Raw genomic sequence first — 18,392 nt, 5'->3', positions numbered from 1 at the left:
TTCTGTTAGTTTTGATAGTTGTTCGTGTAAGTTTACCTTGCTCCGTTAGATTTATTTGTCTCTAGAGTAAGTACACTTTGTTCTGTTAGTTTTGATAGTTGTTCGTGTAAGTTTACCTTGCTCCGTTAGATTTATTTGTTTCTAGAGTAAGTACACTTTGATCTGTTAGTTTTGTTTGTTGTTCGTGTAAGTTTACCTTGCTCCGTTATATTTATTTGTCTCTAGAGTAAGTACACTTTGTTCTGTTAGTTTCGATAGTTGTTCGTGTAAGTTTACCTTGCTCCGTTAGATTTATTTGTCTCTAGAGTAAGTACACTTTGCTTTGTTAGTTTTGTTTGTTGTTCGTGTAAGTTTACCTTGCTCCGTTAGATTTATTTGTCTCTAGAGTAAGTACACTTTGTTCTGTTAGTTTTGATAGTTGTTCGTGTAAGTTTACCTTGCTCCGTTAGATTTATTTGTCTCTAGAGTAAGTACACTTTGTTCTGTTAATTTTGATAGTTGTTCGTGTAAGTTTACCTTGCTCCGTTAGATTTATTTGTCTCTAGAGTAAGTACACTTTGTTCTGTCAGTTTTGTTTGTTGTTCGTGTAAGTTTACCTTGCTCCGTTAGATTTATTTGTCTCTAGAGTAAGTACACTTTGTTCTGTTAGTTTTGATAGTTGTTCGTGTAAGTTTACCTTGCTCCGTTAGATTTATTTGTCTCTAGGATAAGTACACTTTGTTCTGTTAGTTTTGATAGTTGTTCGTGTAAGTTTACCTTGCTCCGTTAGATTTATTTGTCTCTAGAGTAAGTACACTTTGCTCTGTTAGTTTTGATATTTGTTCGTGTAAGTTTACCTTGCTCCGTTAGATTTATTTGTCTCTAGAGTAAGTACACTTTGCTCTGTCAGTTTTGTTTGTTGTTCGTGTAAGTTTACCTTGCTCCGTTAGATTTATTTGTCTCTAGAGTAAGTACACTTTGTTCTGTTAGTTTTGATAGTTGTTCGTGTAAGTTTACCTTCCTCCGTTAGATTTATTTGTCTCTAGAGTAAGTACACTTTGTTCTGTTAGTTTTGTTTGTTGTTCGTGTAAGTTTACCTTGATCCGTTAGATTTATTTGTCTCTAGAGTAAGTACACTTTGCTCTGTTAGTTTTGTTTGTTGTTCGTGTAAGTTTACCTTGCTCCGTTAGATTTATTTGTCTCTAGAGTAAGTACATTTTGCTCTGTCAGTTTTGTTTGTTGCTCGTGTAAGTACACTTTGCTCTGTCAGTTTTGTTTGTTGCTCGTGTAAGTACACTTTGCTCTGTCAGTTTTGTTTGTTGCTCGTGTGAGTACTCTTTGCTCTGTCAGTTTTGTGTGTTGTTCGTGTAAGTTTACCTTGCTCCGTTAGATTTATTTGTCTCTAGAGTAAGTACACTTTGCTCTGTTAGTTTTGATAGTTGCTCGTGTAAGTTTACCTTGCTCCGTTAGATTTATTTGTCTCTAGAGTAAATACACTTTGCTCTGTCAGTTTTGATAGTTGTTCGTGTAAGTTTACCTTGCTCCGTTAGATTTATTTGTCTCTAGAGTAAGTACACTTTGCTCCGTTAGATTTGTTGGTCGATCGTAGAAGTACACTTTGCTCTGTTAGTTTTGATAGTTGTTCGTGTAAGTTTACCTTGCTCCGTTAGATTTATTTGTCTCTAGAGTAAGTACACTTTGCTCTGTCAGTTTTGATAGTTGTTCGTGTAAGTTTACCTTGCTCCGTTAGATTTATTTGTCTCTAGAGTAAGTACACTTTGCTCCGTTAGATTTGTTGGTCGATCGTAGAAGTACACTTTGCTCTGTTAGTTTTGTTGGTCGATCGTAGAAGTACACTTTGCTCTGTTAGTTTTGATAGTTGTTCGTGTAAGTTTACCTTGCTCCGTTAGATTTATTTGTCTCTAGGATAAGTACACTTTGTTCTGTTAGTTTTGATAGTTGTTCGTGTAAGTTTACCTTGCTCCGTTAGATTTATTTGTCTCTAGAGTAAGTACACTTTGCTCTGTTAGTTTTGATATTTGTTCGTGTAAGTTTACCTTGCTCCGTTAGATTTATTTGTCTCTAGAGTAAGTACACTTTGCTCTGTCAGTTTTGTTTGTTGTTCGTGTAAGTTTACCTTGCTCCGTTAGATTTATTTGTCTCTAGAGTAAGTACACTTTGTTCTGTTAGTTTTGATAGTTGTTCGTGTAAGTTTACCTTCCTCCGTTAGATTTATTTGTCTCTAGAGTAAGTACACTTTGTTCTGTTAGTTTTGTTTGTTGTTCGTGTAAGTTTACCTTGATCCGTTAGATTTATTTGTCTCTAGAGTAAGTACACTTTGCTCTGTTAGTTTTGTTTGTTGTTCGTGTAAGTTTACCTTGCTCCGTTAGATTTATTTGTCTCTAGAGTAAGTACATTTTGCTCTGTCAGTTTTGTTTGTTGCTCGTGTAAGTACACTTTGCTCTGTCAGTTTTGTTTGTTGCTCGTGTAAGTACACTTTGCTCTGTCAGTTTTGTTTGTTGCTCGTGTGAGTACTCTTTGCTCTGTCAGTTTTGTGTGTTGTTCGTGTAAGTTTACCTTGCTCCGTTAGATTTATTTGTCTCTAGAGTAAGTACACTTTGCTCTGTTAGTTTTGATAGTTGCTCGTGTAAGTTTACCTTGCTCCGTTAGATTTATTTGTCTCTAGAGTAAATACACTTTGCTCTGTCAGTTTTGATAGTTGTTCGTGTAAGTTTACCTTGCTCCGTTAGATTTATTTGTCTCTAGAGTAAGTACACTTTGCTCCGTTAGATTTGTTGGTCGATCGTAGAAGTACACTTTGCTCTGTTAGTTTTGATAGTTGTTCGTGTAAGTTTACCTTGCTCCGTTAGATTTATTTGTCTCTAGAGTAAGTACACTTTGCTCTGTCAGTTTTGATAGTTGTTCGTGTAAGTTTTCCTTGCTCCGTTAGATTTATTTGTCTCTAGAGTAAGTACACTTTGCTCCGTTAGATTTGTTGGTCGATCGTAGAAGTACACTTTGCTCTGTTAGTTTTGTTGGTCGATCGTAGAAGTACACTTTGCTCTGTTAGTTTTGATAGTTGTTCGTGTAAGTTTACCTTGCTCCGTTAGATTTATTTGTCTCTAGAGTAAGTACACTTTGCTCCGTTAGATTTATTTGTCTCTAGAGTAAGTACACTTTGCTCCGTTAGATTTGTTGGTCGATCGTAGAAGTACACTTTGCTCTGTTAGTTTTGTGTGTTGTTCGTGTAAGTTTACCTTGCTCCGTTAGATTTATTTGTCTCTAGAGTAGGTACACTTTGCTCTGTTAGTTTTGTTTGTTGTTCGTGTAAGTTTACCTTGCTCCGTTAGATTTATTTGTCTCTAAAGTAAGTACACTTTGCTCTGTCAGTTTTGTGTGTTGTTCGTGTAAGTTTACCTTGCTCCGTTAGATTTATTTGTCTCTAGAGTAAGTACACTTTGTTCTGTTAGTTTTGATAGTTGTTCGTGTAAGTTTACCTTGCTCCGTTAGATTTATTTGTCTCTAGAGTAAGTACTTTTTGCTCTGTCAGTTTTGTGTGTTGTTCGTGTAAGTTTACCTTGCTCCGTTAGATTTATTTGTCTCTAGAGTAAGTACACTTTGCATATTTGTGTCGTTAGGTTGCTGTCTAATTGAAGTATTTCGTATTTTGATGAATTGTTGTTCTTTGTGTCGTCATGTTTCTGTCTTGTTGATGTAGTTTAGTTTTTTGGTGTATTTTGGTTATTTTTGTCGTCAGGTTGCTGTCTAATTGACGTATTTCGGAAGATGATGTATTTTTGTTATTTGTATCGTTATTTTTCGGTCTAGTTGACCTTTTCGTATGTTGATGTATTTTGGGTTTTTTTTTGTTTTGTGTCGTCAGGTTTCTGTCGCATTGACTTATTTCTTTTGTCGATGTATGTTGGTTATGTGTGTCGACCACGGGGGGTCAACTTCCTATTATTGGGTAAACGGGGATGTGCCAAAAATATGGGTCATAATTTTGCAAGATTTTATATAAGAATGACCCTCCTTTTTAATGACATCCTATATTAAAATGCATTTATGTTTGATAACTGTATATTGATTTGGGGTATGATCTATATATATATCATATATAAATATGCTAAATTGAGAATCTTACATTATAGAATATATGTGCATCAAACAATGTCAATTCATATATATAAAAACTTAAGGGTAGCTGGTATATTTATGAGTGATGATGAGTTAGTGCTTATATATATATATATAAGCATGGGCCATATTTTAAATATTGTATATAAGTATAGGTCATTCTTTTTTACATTTTTATATAACTATAGGTATTGAATTTCAGTGAATGTTATATTAAAATGGGTACGTTTTTTTAGGCAAAAATGGCATACCCATACCAAAAAAATATCGAAGTTACTGCTGTCTCATTGACGTATTGTGTATGTTGATGTATTTTGGTTATTTATGTCGTCAGGCTGATGTCAAATTTATGTCTTTCGTATATTTTGGTTATTTGTGTCGTGAGGTTGCTGTCTAGTTGATATATTTCATATAAACCAACAGAAACTGATTAAACAAAAAAAGTACATATTTTGATTTTCAAGTGTTAGTTTTTCTTGCTTGAAAAGTGTGCAACGTAACAAAACTGATCTTCGTGAATGCTAAACTTATTTGTGTGAAAACTAGAGGCTCTAAAGAGCTTGTGTCGCTCACCTTGGTCTAAGTGAATATTAAACAAAGGACACAGATGGATTCATGACAAAATTTGGTTTTGGTGATTGTGATGTGTTTGTAGATCTTACTTCACTGAATATTCTTGCTGCTTACAATTATCTCTATCGATGAACTTGGCTCAGTAGTTACAGTGGAAAATGTTAGCAAAAATTTACAAATTTTATAAAAAAAAAAAATGACTATAAAGGGCAATTACTCCTTAGAGGGTCAATTGACCATTTTGGTCATGTAGAATTATTTTTAGGTCTTACTTTGCTGTACATTATTGCTGTTTACAGTTTATCTCTAACTATAATAATATTCAAGATAAGAACCAAAAACGGCGAAATTTCCTTAAAATTACCAAATCAGGGGCAGCAACCTAATAATGGGTTGTGTGATACATCAATTAATTTCAGGGCGGATAGATCTGGACCTGATAAACACATTTATCCCTTGTCATATTTGCTGTAAATGCTTTGGTTTTTGAGATATAAGCCAAAAACTGCATTTTACCCCTATGTTCTATTTTTAGCCATGGTGGCCATCTTGGTTCGTTGGCCGGATCACCGGACACATTTTTAAAACTAAATACCCCAATGATGATTGTGGCCAAGTTTGGTTCCATTTGGCCCAATAGTTTCAGAGGAGAAGATTTTTGTTAAAGTAAACGACGACGGACGCCGGACTCCAAGTGATGAGAAAGCTCACTTGGCCCTGTGGGCCAGGTGAGCTTAAAAGGCATATATAATACTAAATTGAACGTCAAATATACTATCATGATATATGTATCTGACTTGCTAAAAGTACAAATTACAAAAAGGAAAATTTGGGTTAAAAATGGATAATAAATAAAAGATCAAAAGAGTTTTGGTTGGATAATACATTTAAGTTTTATATTTTCACCGCAAACTGGATGCATATTGTTTGAACATTACAGTTCTTTCATGGTTTTACAGACAAAAACACATCAGTATGAATAAGAATGCAATGATAGTTGTTGTTATATCGTCATGTTGATGGGATATCGATACAATGTCTTGGTCTTCTCATCCAATTGGACCAGATTTTTTGATAAGTGGTACCATTGGTTTGTAACTTTACTGGCGATCAACTCCGTCGATCGAATATCATTACTCGACATTGTTTGGTGTCATTGATAAAATCTTTGTGTCAATAATGAAACGTGACTCTCTGGTCTTTGATGTTAAAATGATAACATCTTTTCGTCCCTTTTCAAACATAAAAAATTCATTTTCAGAGGGCAAAAAATATAGCGAGTTCAATATCTCGTGACTGGACTAGACGGATGAAGAAAAAAATTATACCGCTCAACTGTATCAAGGATTTGATATATTTTTAGATATGTGCAACTTAACTTTTTTCTCAAGATGTATTTCCCGCCGAGATATTCATTTGGCATCCAACTTAACGTTGAAGTTAGTTTTTCAGACTATTGTTAAAAAAAAAAAATCAGTAAGTTTCAGATTGTGATCAATTTCCTGTCAAATATAAAAAAAAAAAGCTCATCATAGATACCAGCAGCCAGATGAGTTAAGCAAGAATAGAGAAAATAGCATTAAAAAACATCAGGGATAGATAAATACATTTAGATAGATTAATTGTATTCCAAATAGGGGACCCATCATAGGCTCAGTCAGTATATAAATTTGTATATCAAACAATTGCAATAGACAATACACAAGAATAGAATTTAAAAAAAAACAACAACATGAAATATGAATTGAGTGAATAAGATATGCAGTCATGTAAACCATTATGTTTTGTGTTTATTGACCATGCACCAGAAGCATCATCATATATAGTTTTTGAGTCAAGTCCTTTCTTGTGGCTGATGCATCTGAACAAATAGTATTGGTGTTCATATGCAGGAGTTTCCAAGGGCAGATGCTTAAAGGATAAAGATGATTTCCGATTAATCTCGAGAACACGATGACCAGGTATTAATTGATACATGAGATTGACGATTGATCTGCAGGACAAAAAGTCAAGCTAACAATAAGTTGTCTGATAATGGTGATTTCCGATTGATCCCGGAAACATGATAACCAAGCATTGTCTGGTAATAATGCTTTCCGATTGATCTCTAGAACATAATAATCAGATATTGTCTGATAATTGTTATTTTCAATTGATCCAAAGCACATGATGACCAGACTTTGTCTTATACTGGTTAATTCTGATTGCATACTTTAGCAATTGTTGTATTATAGGTCGTTTCAGCGTGTGTTATATTTTAGTGTTGTGTTTCTGTTGTGTTGTAGCTCTCCTGTTATATTTGATGTTTCCTTCAGTTAAAGTTTGTAACCCCGGATTTTTTTTTTTCAATTGATTTATGACTTTCGAACAGCGGTATACTACTGTTGCCTTTGTTTATGTCAATTTTTGGACAATGTCTGAAAAAGTTGATTGCTTTTTCTTCTGCAAACATGTTAATGTAAAAAGAGGTCCAACCGATTAAAAGTATCTGTGTTATAGCATATGTGTTATCATAAACTTACACTCTTTCAAAAGGTCAACACGCACACATTGCAATATATAAGCTTTGGATTTCAAATATTTTGGTCACGAGCATCACTGAAGAGACATGTATTGTGTAAATGCGCATCTGGTGCAAGAAAATTAGTACCGTTAATTTTATTGCAATAGATTTGTCTCTTCATGGTTTATTGCTTGTTTTCATTTTGGTAAAACAAAAAAAAAACAAAAAAAACTGCCAAATATTTCAAGCAATACATTGAATTATTAAGACTATCAAACAACTACCTATAAAATTTACTTTTATTATGAATGAAATAAGACGGTGGATATATGTAAAACAAATCTGGGATAAACACATAACAAAACAATATTCCAGCCATAAAGGGGTACCTAGATAATAAAGCTGTGAATATATATATAGCATCAACATCTGATTCCCTTATGGACAAATATTTCTTTCTCATGAAAAACAAATAGAACATGCTTTCCAGTGTTTTGTCTTATGTTTCTCACGGCACTATACAAGTTATCTTGATTTCACTGTAAAAATACTTATAGATACAAGTTTATAAAGTTTCACACATATTTATTAAAGTATGTAAATAGCGATTATATGAGTAGTATGTTATAAGCAATATTAATATTACAGTATTTGCTGCATGTGAATATTTTTGAAAAACCCCAGTAATTATACAGTCACATATTGGTCAAATCTTTAACTTTAGTCCAATATTTTCGCCTTGGTTCACATTCTTCATCTTGTTGTCTATAGTTTGATGAATAGATAGTTTCAACCTGAATTTGACAGATTTATGTTTCTATTATAGATGATCGACTTCAAATCTGTTACTTTGGTCGACTGTGGGCTTCTTATGATATGTTTCTCTATTGTGGTTGAACATTGATTTAGTGCTCAATTTCAACTTCAATCGTCATCCCTAAAATAAAATTATAAGCTACTAATTGAACGATTGTTGTTATTTAATGACAAGTGGCATTTGTATAATGCACATTTACTGATTAGGACGAGAACAATTTACCAAAGTGCAATTGGTATGTCATTTAATAGGTGCTCCATTTTTTACTGCCGGTTTAAAGAAGACTAAACATGATAATATTTATATTCCTGAGTTACCCTTGTTATAACTGTTTCAAATTATACTTCAAATATTTATCAATGGCAAAATCAGTAGGCGTAGAATGACTACTCATATCAGGTAACGGAACGCATAAAATATATCGCAACGTGGTCTTAGCAAATCTCAACTTTAATAAATTGTTAAGTCTGCATACACTTATATTTTAATACAAACAAGTCTTCATTTACCCTTATTCTTTTACAAACAAGTCTAGTAATGGTCATTGTCATTTCTAGGAAATCACGAAAATAGCCCAGATTATATTAATGAATATTAAACATTACATTACAGAAAAAACGAAAAAGGCTAAGAAATACACAAAAAAAACGGTTAAAAACATATGTACCTGATATTTCATTTTCAATTGATTTCACTTCCTCTTTAGAAATAGATTTAGCCAGAATTTCCATCAGACGATCTGTATACAGCTTTGTTGGTGTGTTATGGCGATCAAATCTTTTTAAAAGGTCACTTGATATATTACTTAATTCATTGAAACGCATTTCGTCAAGTTTAAATAGCTGATAATGTTGTAATTCGTTTCTCGTAAGTCTTATGCGCTCAATATCATCTCCAATAGCTATGTCCGTATTCTTAAAATCTTGCCAACATCCTCCCCATGGTCCAGGAGGACATCGTCGGTGGTTTGAATTACTTGGAACATGTTTATTAAGTTTCCTGTGTTCACTGTATAAGTATGTTATATCGCAATCACACCTTGGACGTAGATGTGGTTTATCTGGTTTTAATAGATCATATAAAACATCAGCAAAAATATTCAATGCTATCATTCCCATCTTTGTAAAATTAATTTCCTCTTCTGTGAACTGGAAAGAATATAAGAGTTAATAATTGTGACGTAAAACACAAACAAGATAATCTTCAATAAGACTTCACATAAGTTTTGGTTGAATCAATTGAAAGTTAACTTGGTCAAGTACTCACAGAAGTTTTAGCAAGAAAACAAAAACAAACAGTTTATATAAATTGGTAAAACTAAGGAGCTGGCACCAAAGCCGAAACTAACTTTTACTCAATTGGAGAAATCTGTGATTAAAGTTTCAAAATAATTATTGACAAAATCTTCCTGATAATAATTCAGAAATAGTTTGTTTTGGTATCAATGATAAGGAAACAGTGTCAAATTTATGTTTTTTTCTTACATAGGAAACCCATAATAATTAAACACATGTATCATTTATTGATATTTTTTAGCATCTGGTCTAACAATTTAAAACATTCATGCTAATATGATTGCTTTAACTTAACTAACAGCAGTATGATGACTATCAAAGGGGAAACTTCCACAAAGGCAAGTGTTGAACCGAAAATAATGCCATTCTTTAATGAGAAAAAGGATTTATGTTGATGAAAAAAAAAGTAAAATCACAAAAATACTGAACTCCGAGCAAAATTCAATCGTAAAGTCCATAATCAAATGGCAAAATCAAATGACAAAACATATCAAAAACGAATGGACAACAACTGTAATATTCCTGACTTGGTACAGACATTTTCAAATGTAGAAAATGGTGGATTGAACCTGGTTTTATAGACATGTAAGAATTTAACAATTCTATTTCAAGCGTTTGAATTTACATTCTTAAATTAATTCACATTAATTTGTGTGGAAGTCAACATTTGTTCAACTTTAACCATCGATAAAAGAACACTTACATTTAATTTTTTTAACAATTTTTTTCTTCTTTTATATATCATGTATATTTCTAGTCATCACGATCATTGTTCAATCTTTAATTTATTATGATATTAAATGGAAAAATGAACTTCTCCTGTTTTATCATTTCGATTTTTAGGAAATGAATATAGCATGAAAATACAAGGTGGTGTTACATACCTCTGCCGAAATGGCTGTTCCCGTTGCCCTTTCATTGATATTCGAAAACACTCTCTCACCAGCTTGGACACGGACACGTACCTCAAAATAAAAACAAGTATGTCATTCATTTTTAAATAGAAAATAGTTGGTAATTTTCATGAAAAGTTTACGCAGACAATTTGTCCATGTAGGTGGCACCTAATCTTTTATTCTATTTTGATAAAGATAGGTTGAATAATCGACATAGCCAAGCATGCAAGTATGTCTTAAGATAAAGATAGGTTGAATAATCGACATAGCCAAGCATGCAAGTATGTCTTAAGATAAAGATTGGTTGAATAATCGACATAGCCAAGCATGCAAGTATGTTTAAAGATAAAGATAGGTTGAATAATCGACATAGCCAAGCATGCAAGTATGTCTTAAGATAAAGATTGGTTGAATAATCGACATAGCCAAGCATGCAAGTATGTCTTAAGATAAAGATAGGTTGAATAATCGACATAGCCAAGCATGCAAGTATGTCTTAAGATAAAGATAGGTTGATTAATCGACATAGCCAAGCATGCAAGTATGTCTTAAGATAAAGATAGGTTGAATAATCGACATAGCCAAGCATGCAAGTATGTCTTAAGATAAAGATTGGTTGAATAATCGACATAGCCAAGCATGCAAGTATGTCTTAAGATAAAGATAGGTTGAATAATCGACATAGCCAAGCATGCAAGTATGTCTTAAGATAAAGATTGGTTGAATAATCGACATAGCAAAGCATGCAAGTATTTTGTAAGATTAAGATAGGTTGAATAATCGACATAGCCAAGCATTCATGTCTTAAGATAAAGATTGGTTGAATAATCGACATAGCAAAGCATGCAAGTATGTCTTAAGATAAAGATAGGTTGAATAATCGACATAGCCAAGCATGCAAGTATGTCTTAAGATAAAGATCGATTGAATAATCGACATAGCCAAGCATGCAAGTATGTCTTAAGATAAAGATAGGTTGAATAATCGACATAGCCAAGCATGCAAGTATGTCTTAAGATAAAGATAGGTTGAATAATCGACATAGCCAAGCATGCAAGTATGTCTTAAGATAAAGATAGGTTGAATAATCGACATAGCCAACCATGCAAGTATGTCTTAAGATAAAGATAGGTTGAATAATCGACATAGCCAAGCATGCACGTATGTCTTAAGATAAAGATTGGTTGAATAATCGACATAGCCAAGCATGCAAGTATGTCTTTAGATAAAGATAGGTTGAATAATCGACATAGCCAAGCATGCAAGTATGTCTTTAGATAAAGATAGGTTGAATAATCGACATAGCCAAGCATGCAAGTATGTCTTAAGATAAAGATTGGTTGAATAATCGACATAGCCAAGCATGCAAGTATGTCTTAAGATAAAGATAGGTTGAATAATTGACATAGCCAAGCATGCACGTATGTCTTAAGATAAAGATTGGTTGAATAATCAACATAGCCAAGCATGCAAGTATGTCTTAAGATAAAGATAGGTTGAATAATCGACATAGCCAAGATTGCACGTATGTCTTAATATAAAGATAGGTTGAATAATCGACATAGCCAAGCATGCAAGTATGTCTTAACTCTTTGGCTATGTATGCATATTAGTAAAACAAGTAAGATTTCTCTTCAGAGATGAGTTACCAAATTAGTGTACAATTTGGATATGTATGGGGTTCATTATCACTGAACCAGTATATATTTGTTTAGGGGCCAGTTGAAGGACGTCTCCGGGTGCGAGAATTTCTCGTTGCATTGAAGACCTGTTGGTGACCTTCTGCTGTTGTCTGCTCTATGGTAGGGTTGTTGTCTCTTTGGCACATTCCCCATTTCCATCCCAATTTTATTCCTATAAGTTTCATACAACTCAAGGAAATGTTTGTTTTCAGGGATGATTCTTCTATATAATTTAGGGCCGCTGAGTGGCTCTCAATTCCTCCAGCGGCCCCAAAAAGTTGTGTGAAAATAAATTCCCAATTCAGAAAAAAAAATTAAAAAAAATAATCGATATTTCTGGAAATGTTTCCGTCGCCGATTTAGGCAATTCCATTTTTTCCGCATTTGTCTTCAAAGGGTTTTAAAATCAGAATACGAATAATGTAAACGGAAGATTGCTAGGATAAGGTATGTAATCATAATTTATATTGTGTGGTTATCAGAGACGTTTCTCAATACCTTTGTTCTAGTAAAAACAAAACTTCAAATAAAATTGAAGAAAATGCTATGGGAGTATTTGATCTCGTAAAAGCATATCGCCCAGCAGGTCGATAATAGATGCTTTTTGTCAAAATGGGTCTCGTGAAAGCAGACCTCGGCAGGGAGTAAAACTTATAAATTTTGATAAATTTAATGGGTGCCGATCTCGGAAAAGCAGATCGCCCAACAGAACAGGTTATATAATATGTTTAATAAAAATATAAATCAATATTTCTGCCTGGCTCTCAAAATCAAAAGTCTGACTATCTGAGCATTTTTTTAAATACATGTTGATAGATCATTCATTAAATAGGATGTCCACACATTATGGAACATGTAACACTTGATACAATTTCTGTTTTCACAGGAAAATAATGTTATTTCATCATAGATTTTATGTGGGAAAAAATTCCCAATTGGGTGAAAATTCCTGGAATCATCCCTGTTTTTTTTTACAATCAGGGACGAAGGTAAAAGGCGCAAAATCATAGAAACAGCCTACTCGGTCAGTAATGCTAAAATGCTAAAATGTGTAAAATGCTCAGTTAAGAGTATCATGATTTTATAACATGAATTGTCTCAATAGATTGCATTTTGATGGAATGAACTATTACAAAGCATATAGTGTCAATCCAAAGACAATTGCTCGATTTGACGAATGCATGATATTTTCTCAAGAATTTTTTTTAAGTAAAATAAGTAATTGACATTGCACTTTATCATTGTTTATGTAATACTTACTACTAGTTATACAAATATGCTATACAATAAAATAATAGATTGTTACCTTGGTGGATTGAACTGTAGTTTGGGTTTGACTTGAGCTTTCGATTTGAAGATTAGATCTGGGAACATTTTCAGAACTCTGTGAAAATAAAAAATAATTTTTAACCAAATTTATCGGTTGACCACTACTACTTTATATTTAATTAAAACATCACTCTACTTAAATCTATGAATTATTAATGAAAATAATCATAAATTTTATGTGGTGAGAGCAAAGCTTTAACCCAATATAGAATTTACTTAACCCATATATATCGAAATCTAACATGACGTCCATTATACGCTTTGAGTACACACCCGTGGTAAAATATGAATATATTGTTCGGGCGGTTCTGACTGTACTCCCACGTCATCTGGTTTTTTTTTGTGACATGCAAGTAATTAAGCTATCATTTAAAATCATTCAAACCTATCTAAATACGTTATTGTAATAGTTAAAGCATGCCACTAGTTTTATTTGCTCTGTTCTTAAACGTCTTAATAGTGCGTTATTTATGGGAATGGCATTTTTTTCCTTCACCGAGAGCGCCTCAAAAGAATTGCCATATTCATCCTATTAGAATAGAAATAATTCATGGGGGCTTGCTTTTATACGGACTTTACCACGGTTTTGCCCTTTATATTTCACTCTCACTGTAAAATATTCAGCATAAAGAGCCAACCCGTGGTAAAATTAGTATAAATTCAAGCCCCCATGAATTATTTCTTCAATAAAAAACAGTAACACACTGACCTGTTAAAGTGCAAATAATATTTGTATCACTCAATAACTATAACTTTAGTACCCAGGAGAAAAGCAAGGAAAACTTTCATATGATATAGGTAGATTGAAGGACTAAAAGATAGTAACCAGTGTACAATATAATTACACATTTTCTATATAGAATACATATAACATGTAAAATATGAATAAATCTTTAACTTACATCAGATGTTTTATGTTGTAGATCTAACCATTCACCAGTGAATGTGTGTATAGTAGTACATGTCTTACAATAATATATGTTTTCCTGATCTTCACTTAAATCAAATGATCCTGTCACACACTCTGGTTTTGTTTGGCCACATTCCCACTTCAACTCAAATCTTACATTGGACATCTTGAATCTTGTACTTATTAACTTGCTTATTTCCTCTGTCACAAAGTCTGCAATGTATTTGAACAAACCTCTTTCAACAGTGACTTGCTTCCCAAACTGCCAAATCTGAATTTGAATAATATTTGGACCTTTCATAACAAGTAATTTTCTCAATTGTGTCGTTTTCTGTAACTCAAAGACAGCTGAGCTTCTGAAAAGAGTAATTTGTCTTTTCTGTTCCTTAGTGACAACTTCTGCAACGTTATATTTCCTGCACAGTGACGCAATTAAATGATTCATTAAATGAGGTGGTAGAAACCTAAACATATAACATAACCAGGTAGACTTAGTACATATGTTTTCCGTCACATTAAACATTTTATATATATCACATTCGGGTTCTGATTTAATCATACAAGGTAGATAATAGAGAGGTTTGTCATCACCAGCATCTCTTTGAGTTTCCGATGTGTTAGGACGTATAATAATATCAAATTTCTCCATTACATTCAGGATATGATCCTTGTGTTTGGAAAAAATGCTTTCACTTTTTCTAAATATGTCGTCTAAAACCTCGCTATGCAATTTGCCTCTACTATACAATTCTTTCCATTTGTTTTCATTTCTTATACTAATAGCACTAAATTTTTTGGCTGTGACAATACATCTAAAAACATCAGACAACCACTGTGTGTCTAAAATAATATAAGAAGGAAGATCATTGAAATAAACTAAGGCTCTGATCTCATGGTGAAATTCCAGGAACAATTTTAGTTCTTCATCATTAAGTGGCTGAGGTGTATCAATAGCAATATTCTGAATTTCTTGAAAGGAAATAATAGGTAACTCCTTCTTCTTTTCTTGAAGTCGTTTTTCAAGTTGAATAAATTTTAAAGGATAATCTGTATTCCATGTTCTCATTGTTCTTGCTAAATGTAGGATGTTTTCTCGTATTTTCTGGAATACACTGGGATCATCTTCTGTATTGGAAATGAAGTATATTTGCCTGATATGTCCTAGTTCATCGTCTGAGATATTCTCTGCATACTTTGAAATATTTTCGCTGCATGCATCATCAATCTAAAAAAAATAAAAAAATAATCCTCTTATCTTTGTACATGCATGATGGGTTTATTGTACTATATCATATTTCAGAAATTGTTGAAAGATCTTTTGTAAACTATTTAAACGGATTGCTTTTTCTATAAACACTTTTAACCTTACAATGTGATAAAGCTTGCATTTATATATTGTCAATATATGTCATATGTGTTGGTCTGGTGAAACAGTAAAACAGGTATCTGTACAAATAAACACTTTGCTGTATGGGCTTTTCTCATTGTTGAAGGCCGTACAGTGATCTATAGTTGTTAATTTCTGTGTCATTTGGTCTCTTTTGGAGGATTGTCGCATTGGCAAACATACCACATCTTCTTTTTTATACAAACATCTGACAACATTTGTAATTTCCAATACCTCTTCTACATCACAGATCAAGGAATCTTTCCAAGTGCCAAAAATAACTATCGGTGGATCAAGATCATCTGATGTTCTCTTATTGACATCAGATTTATTTCTGTCCTCTTCCAATCTACTGTAACAGTGTATTGAATCCATCCATAATTGGAATAAATCTACAAAGAAATGTGTATAACATGTATAAAGAATTCTTATCAACATTCATTCAAGATTAATGTCATTAATAAGGTATGATGGATAATGAGACAGCAATTCATCAAAGATCAACAGACCAGAAGATAAACAGCTAAAGGTCACTTTTCAACATTTTCAAATTATAGCAGATACCAGCAATGGAGGAACGAATTCACAAAAAATAGTCATTACAAGATAACAAGTTGTCTGGCTTAAAAATAACATTTTATTTTCGGCTTTTATGATGGACTGTGTCAATCATTTTCTACTATTAATTGATTACCGACCTTTTTATTTACTGTTTCTATTTTACTGTATCATCAAAATCATTGCCAAAGAAATTGTTTCAGATGTCATTTAAGTGCATTGTTCTATCATTGGAAACAAGTTATGTATACTGTCTCTATTTGTCTGAAAATGTCTTAAATCGGTTTGAGTTTGTCTTACTAATTTTGTGCGTATGAGGCGCTTTTCTAGATAAACATGATTAACCTTCATAAGGAATGCTCAAATTCAAAGATTCGGAAGCCAAGTGTATAAGACCTAAACATGTTCAGAGCTGTATAACCAAAAGGAATATATATACTAAATAGAAAATTTCATCTAAAGTCAACTTAGTCAGATGGAATTGGAACCTTGAGGAAATTTTCAGTCAGCCCTTAAATTCACACACAAAAAAAAATCCCAGTTCAATGGTTCTTAGCACTCGAAATTATTTAATTCATAAATAAGTCATGAATTGGAGGTTTAATACTTTACTCTGAGAAAACCTAATAAGCAATATCTATGGCATTTGTTGGTAAAAGGTTTTATTTTACCTTGACCTAATTTTCAAGTTTGATTCTAAAAAACTATAAGCAACAAATCAACTATATTTTGTGTATCCAATGATTGAAAGGTGCATATGCATTTTGGTTTAGTTTATCTGACTTTGGCTTCATGTTCTTTAATTATGTTGAGTTAATGTGATACCTGTAGTAAAACTATATATTCAGATACTAAGGACTATCAACATAAAATCAATGAACATGTGAGACATTTCAGCGTGTTCACTTTTGTTATATCTGTTGTGTATCCACTTTCTGTTTGCTAACAGTTTATCATTTTACAACACTCATTGTACAATGAAATTTGTCAAAGTCTTCTTGGCTTTTTTTTAAGGGAATGATAATTTATATTTGGTGTGCAGCTTCAGTATGTTGAGTTGTAAAAACATACAACAAATACAGTTGACATATTGCATATAGTATTATAAAAAATAACCAAAACAAAAAAACTTATCATTACCACTGAACCATGAAAATGAGGTCACATGTCACCTGCCAGTTGGACATATACACCTTACACTCATTCTATACACCAATTATAAAAGATTTATTGCTTAAAGTACCTGATATATGGACTAGACCAGAGAAACTTAATCTTATTCACTGGTCCATGAAATGAGGCCGAGGTCAGATGAAAACTGTCTGACGGGCATGAGGATCTTGCAATGACATTAACGGTACCAATTTTCCTGCACCAGATGCGCATTTCGACAATACATGTCTCTTCAGTGATGCTCATGGCAAAAATATTTGAAATCCAAAGCATATGTAAAAGATGTAGAGCTATAATCCACAAGGTCCAAAAAGTATAGCCAAATCTGTGAAAGGAATCAGAGCTTTGCATGAGGGAGAAACATTCCTTAATTTATAATAATTTCTAACATTTTGTAGCAGCAAATTTTAATAACACAAAAAAAATCCCTATTTTCATTCCGGTACCGAAGTACTGGCTACTGGGCTGGTGATACCCTCGGGGACTAACAGTTCACCAGGGAGGCATCGACCCAGTGGAAGTAATAACATTAACGGTACCAATTTACCTGCACCACATGCGCACTTCGACAATACATGTCTCTTCAGTGATGCTCGTGGCCAAAATATTTGTAATCCAAAGCTTATATAAAAGATGAAGAGCTATAATCCACAAGGTCCAAAAAGTATAGCCAAATCCGTGAAAGGAATCAAAGCTTTGCATGAGGGAGATACATTCCTTAATTTATAATAATTTCTAACATGCATGTACGACATATTGTTATCCTAATATACATAATAAGAGAGAAATTTCAAGAAGTCACTGAACCATGAATATGAGGTCAAGGACAAGGGACATATGACAGACAGAAACTTCATAACATAAGGTATTTATATACAAAGTATGAGCATCCAAGTCTTCCACCTTCTAAAATATAAAGTTTTTAAGTAGTTAGTTAACGCCATCGCCGCCGCCAGATCACTATCCCTGTGTCGTGCTCTCTGCAACATAAGTTGCAGGCTAGACAAAAATTGCTTACTCGATACAACTTAACACTACCAAGCTGCAGACAAAATATCAAATCACTCCCTTTTACAGAAGCTAAGACAACTATGTGATAGATTTCTTACGAACAGACAAGGTCGAGCCATTACTAGATCTGCTTTCATCTTTG

General features: G+C 33.0%; 1 protein-coding gene across 1 annotated transcript in view; it reads right to left on the bottom strand.

Moving 5' to 3' along the window:
- Window positions 1-7,752: 7,752 nt before the first annotated feature.
- The window catches only part of LOC134684936 (uncharacterized), a 115,354-nt gene continuing 104,714 nt past the window's right edge, over window positions 7,753-18,392 (bottom strand). The window contains exons 17-22 of the mRNA XM_063544255.1: window positions 15,743-15,900; window positions 14,114-15,346; window positions 13,189-13,266; window positions 10,189-10,269; window positions 8,677-9,157; window positions 7,753-8,129 (exon numbers count right to left, since the gene is read on the bottom strand). Of these exons, the coding sequence (XP_063400325.1) occupies window positions 8,098-8,129; window positions 8,677-9,157; window positions 10,189-10,269; window positions 13,189-13,266; window positions 14,114-15,346; window positions 15,743-15,900 (2,063 nt within the window). The 3' untranslated portion in view covers window positions 7,753-8,097. The remainder of the gene's footprint in view (window positions 8,130-8,676; window positions 9,158-10,188; window positions 10,270-13,188; window positions 13,267-14,113; window positions 15,347-15,742; window positions 15,901-18,392) is intronic.

Source organism: Mytilus trossulus, chromosome 9, assembly GCF_036588685.1.
Source record: "Mytilus trossulus isolate FHL-02 chromosome 9, PNRI_Mtr1.1.1.hap1, whole genome shotgun sequence".
Lineage (NCBI taxonomy): Eukaryota > Metazoa > Mollusca > Bivalvia > Mytilida > Mytilidae > Mytilus > Mytilus trossulus.
Note: the sequence above shows the minus strand (reverse complement) of the source record. Positions and strands in the feature narration are given on the sequence as shown.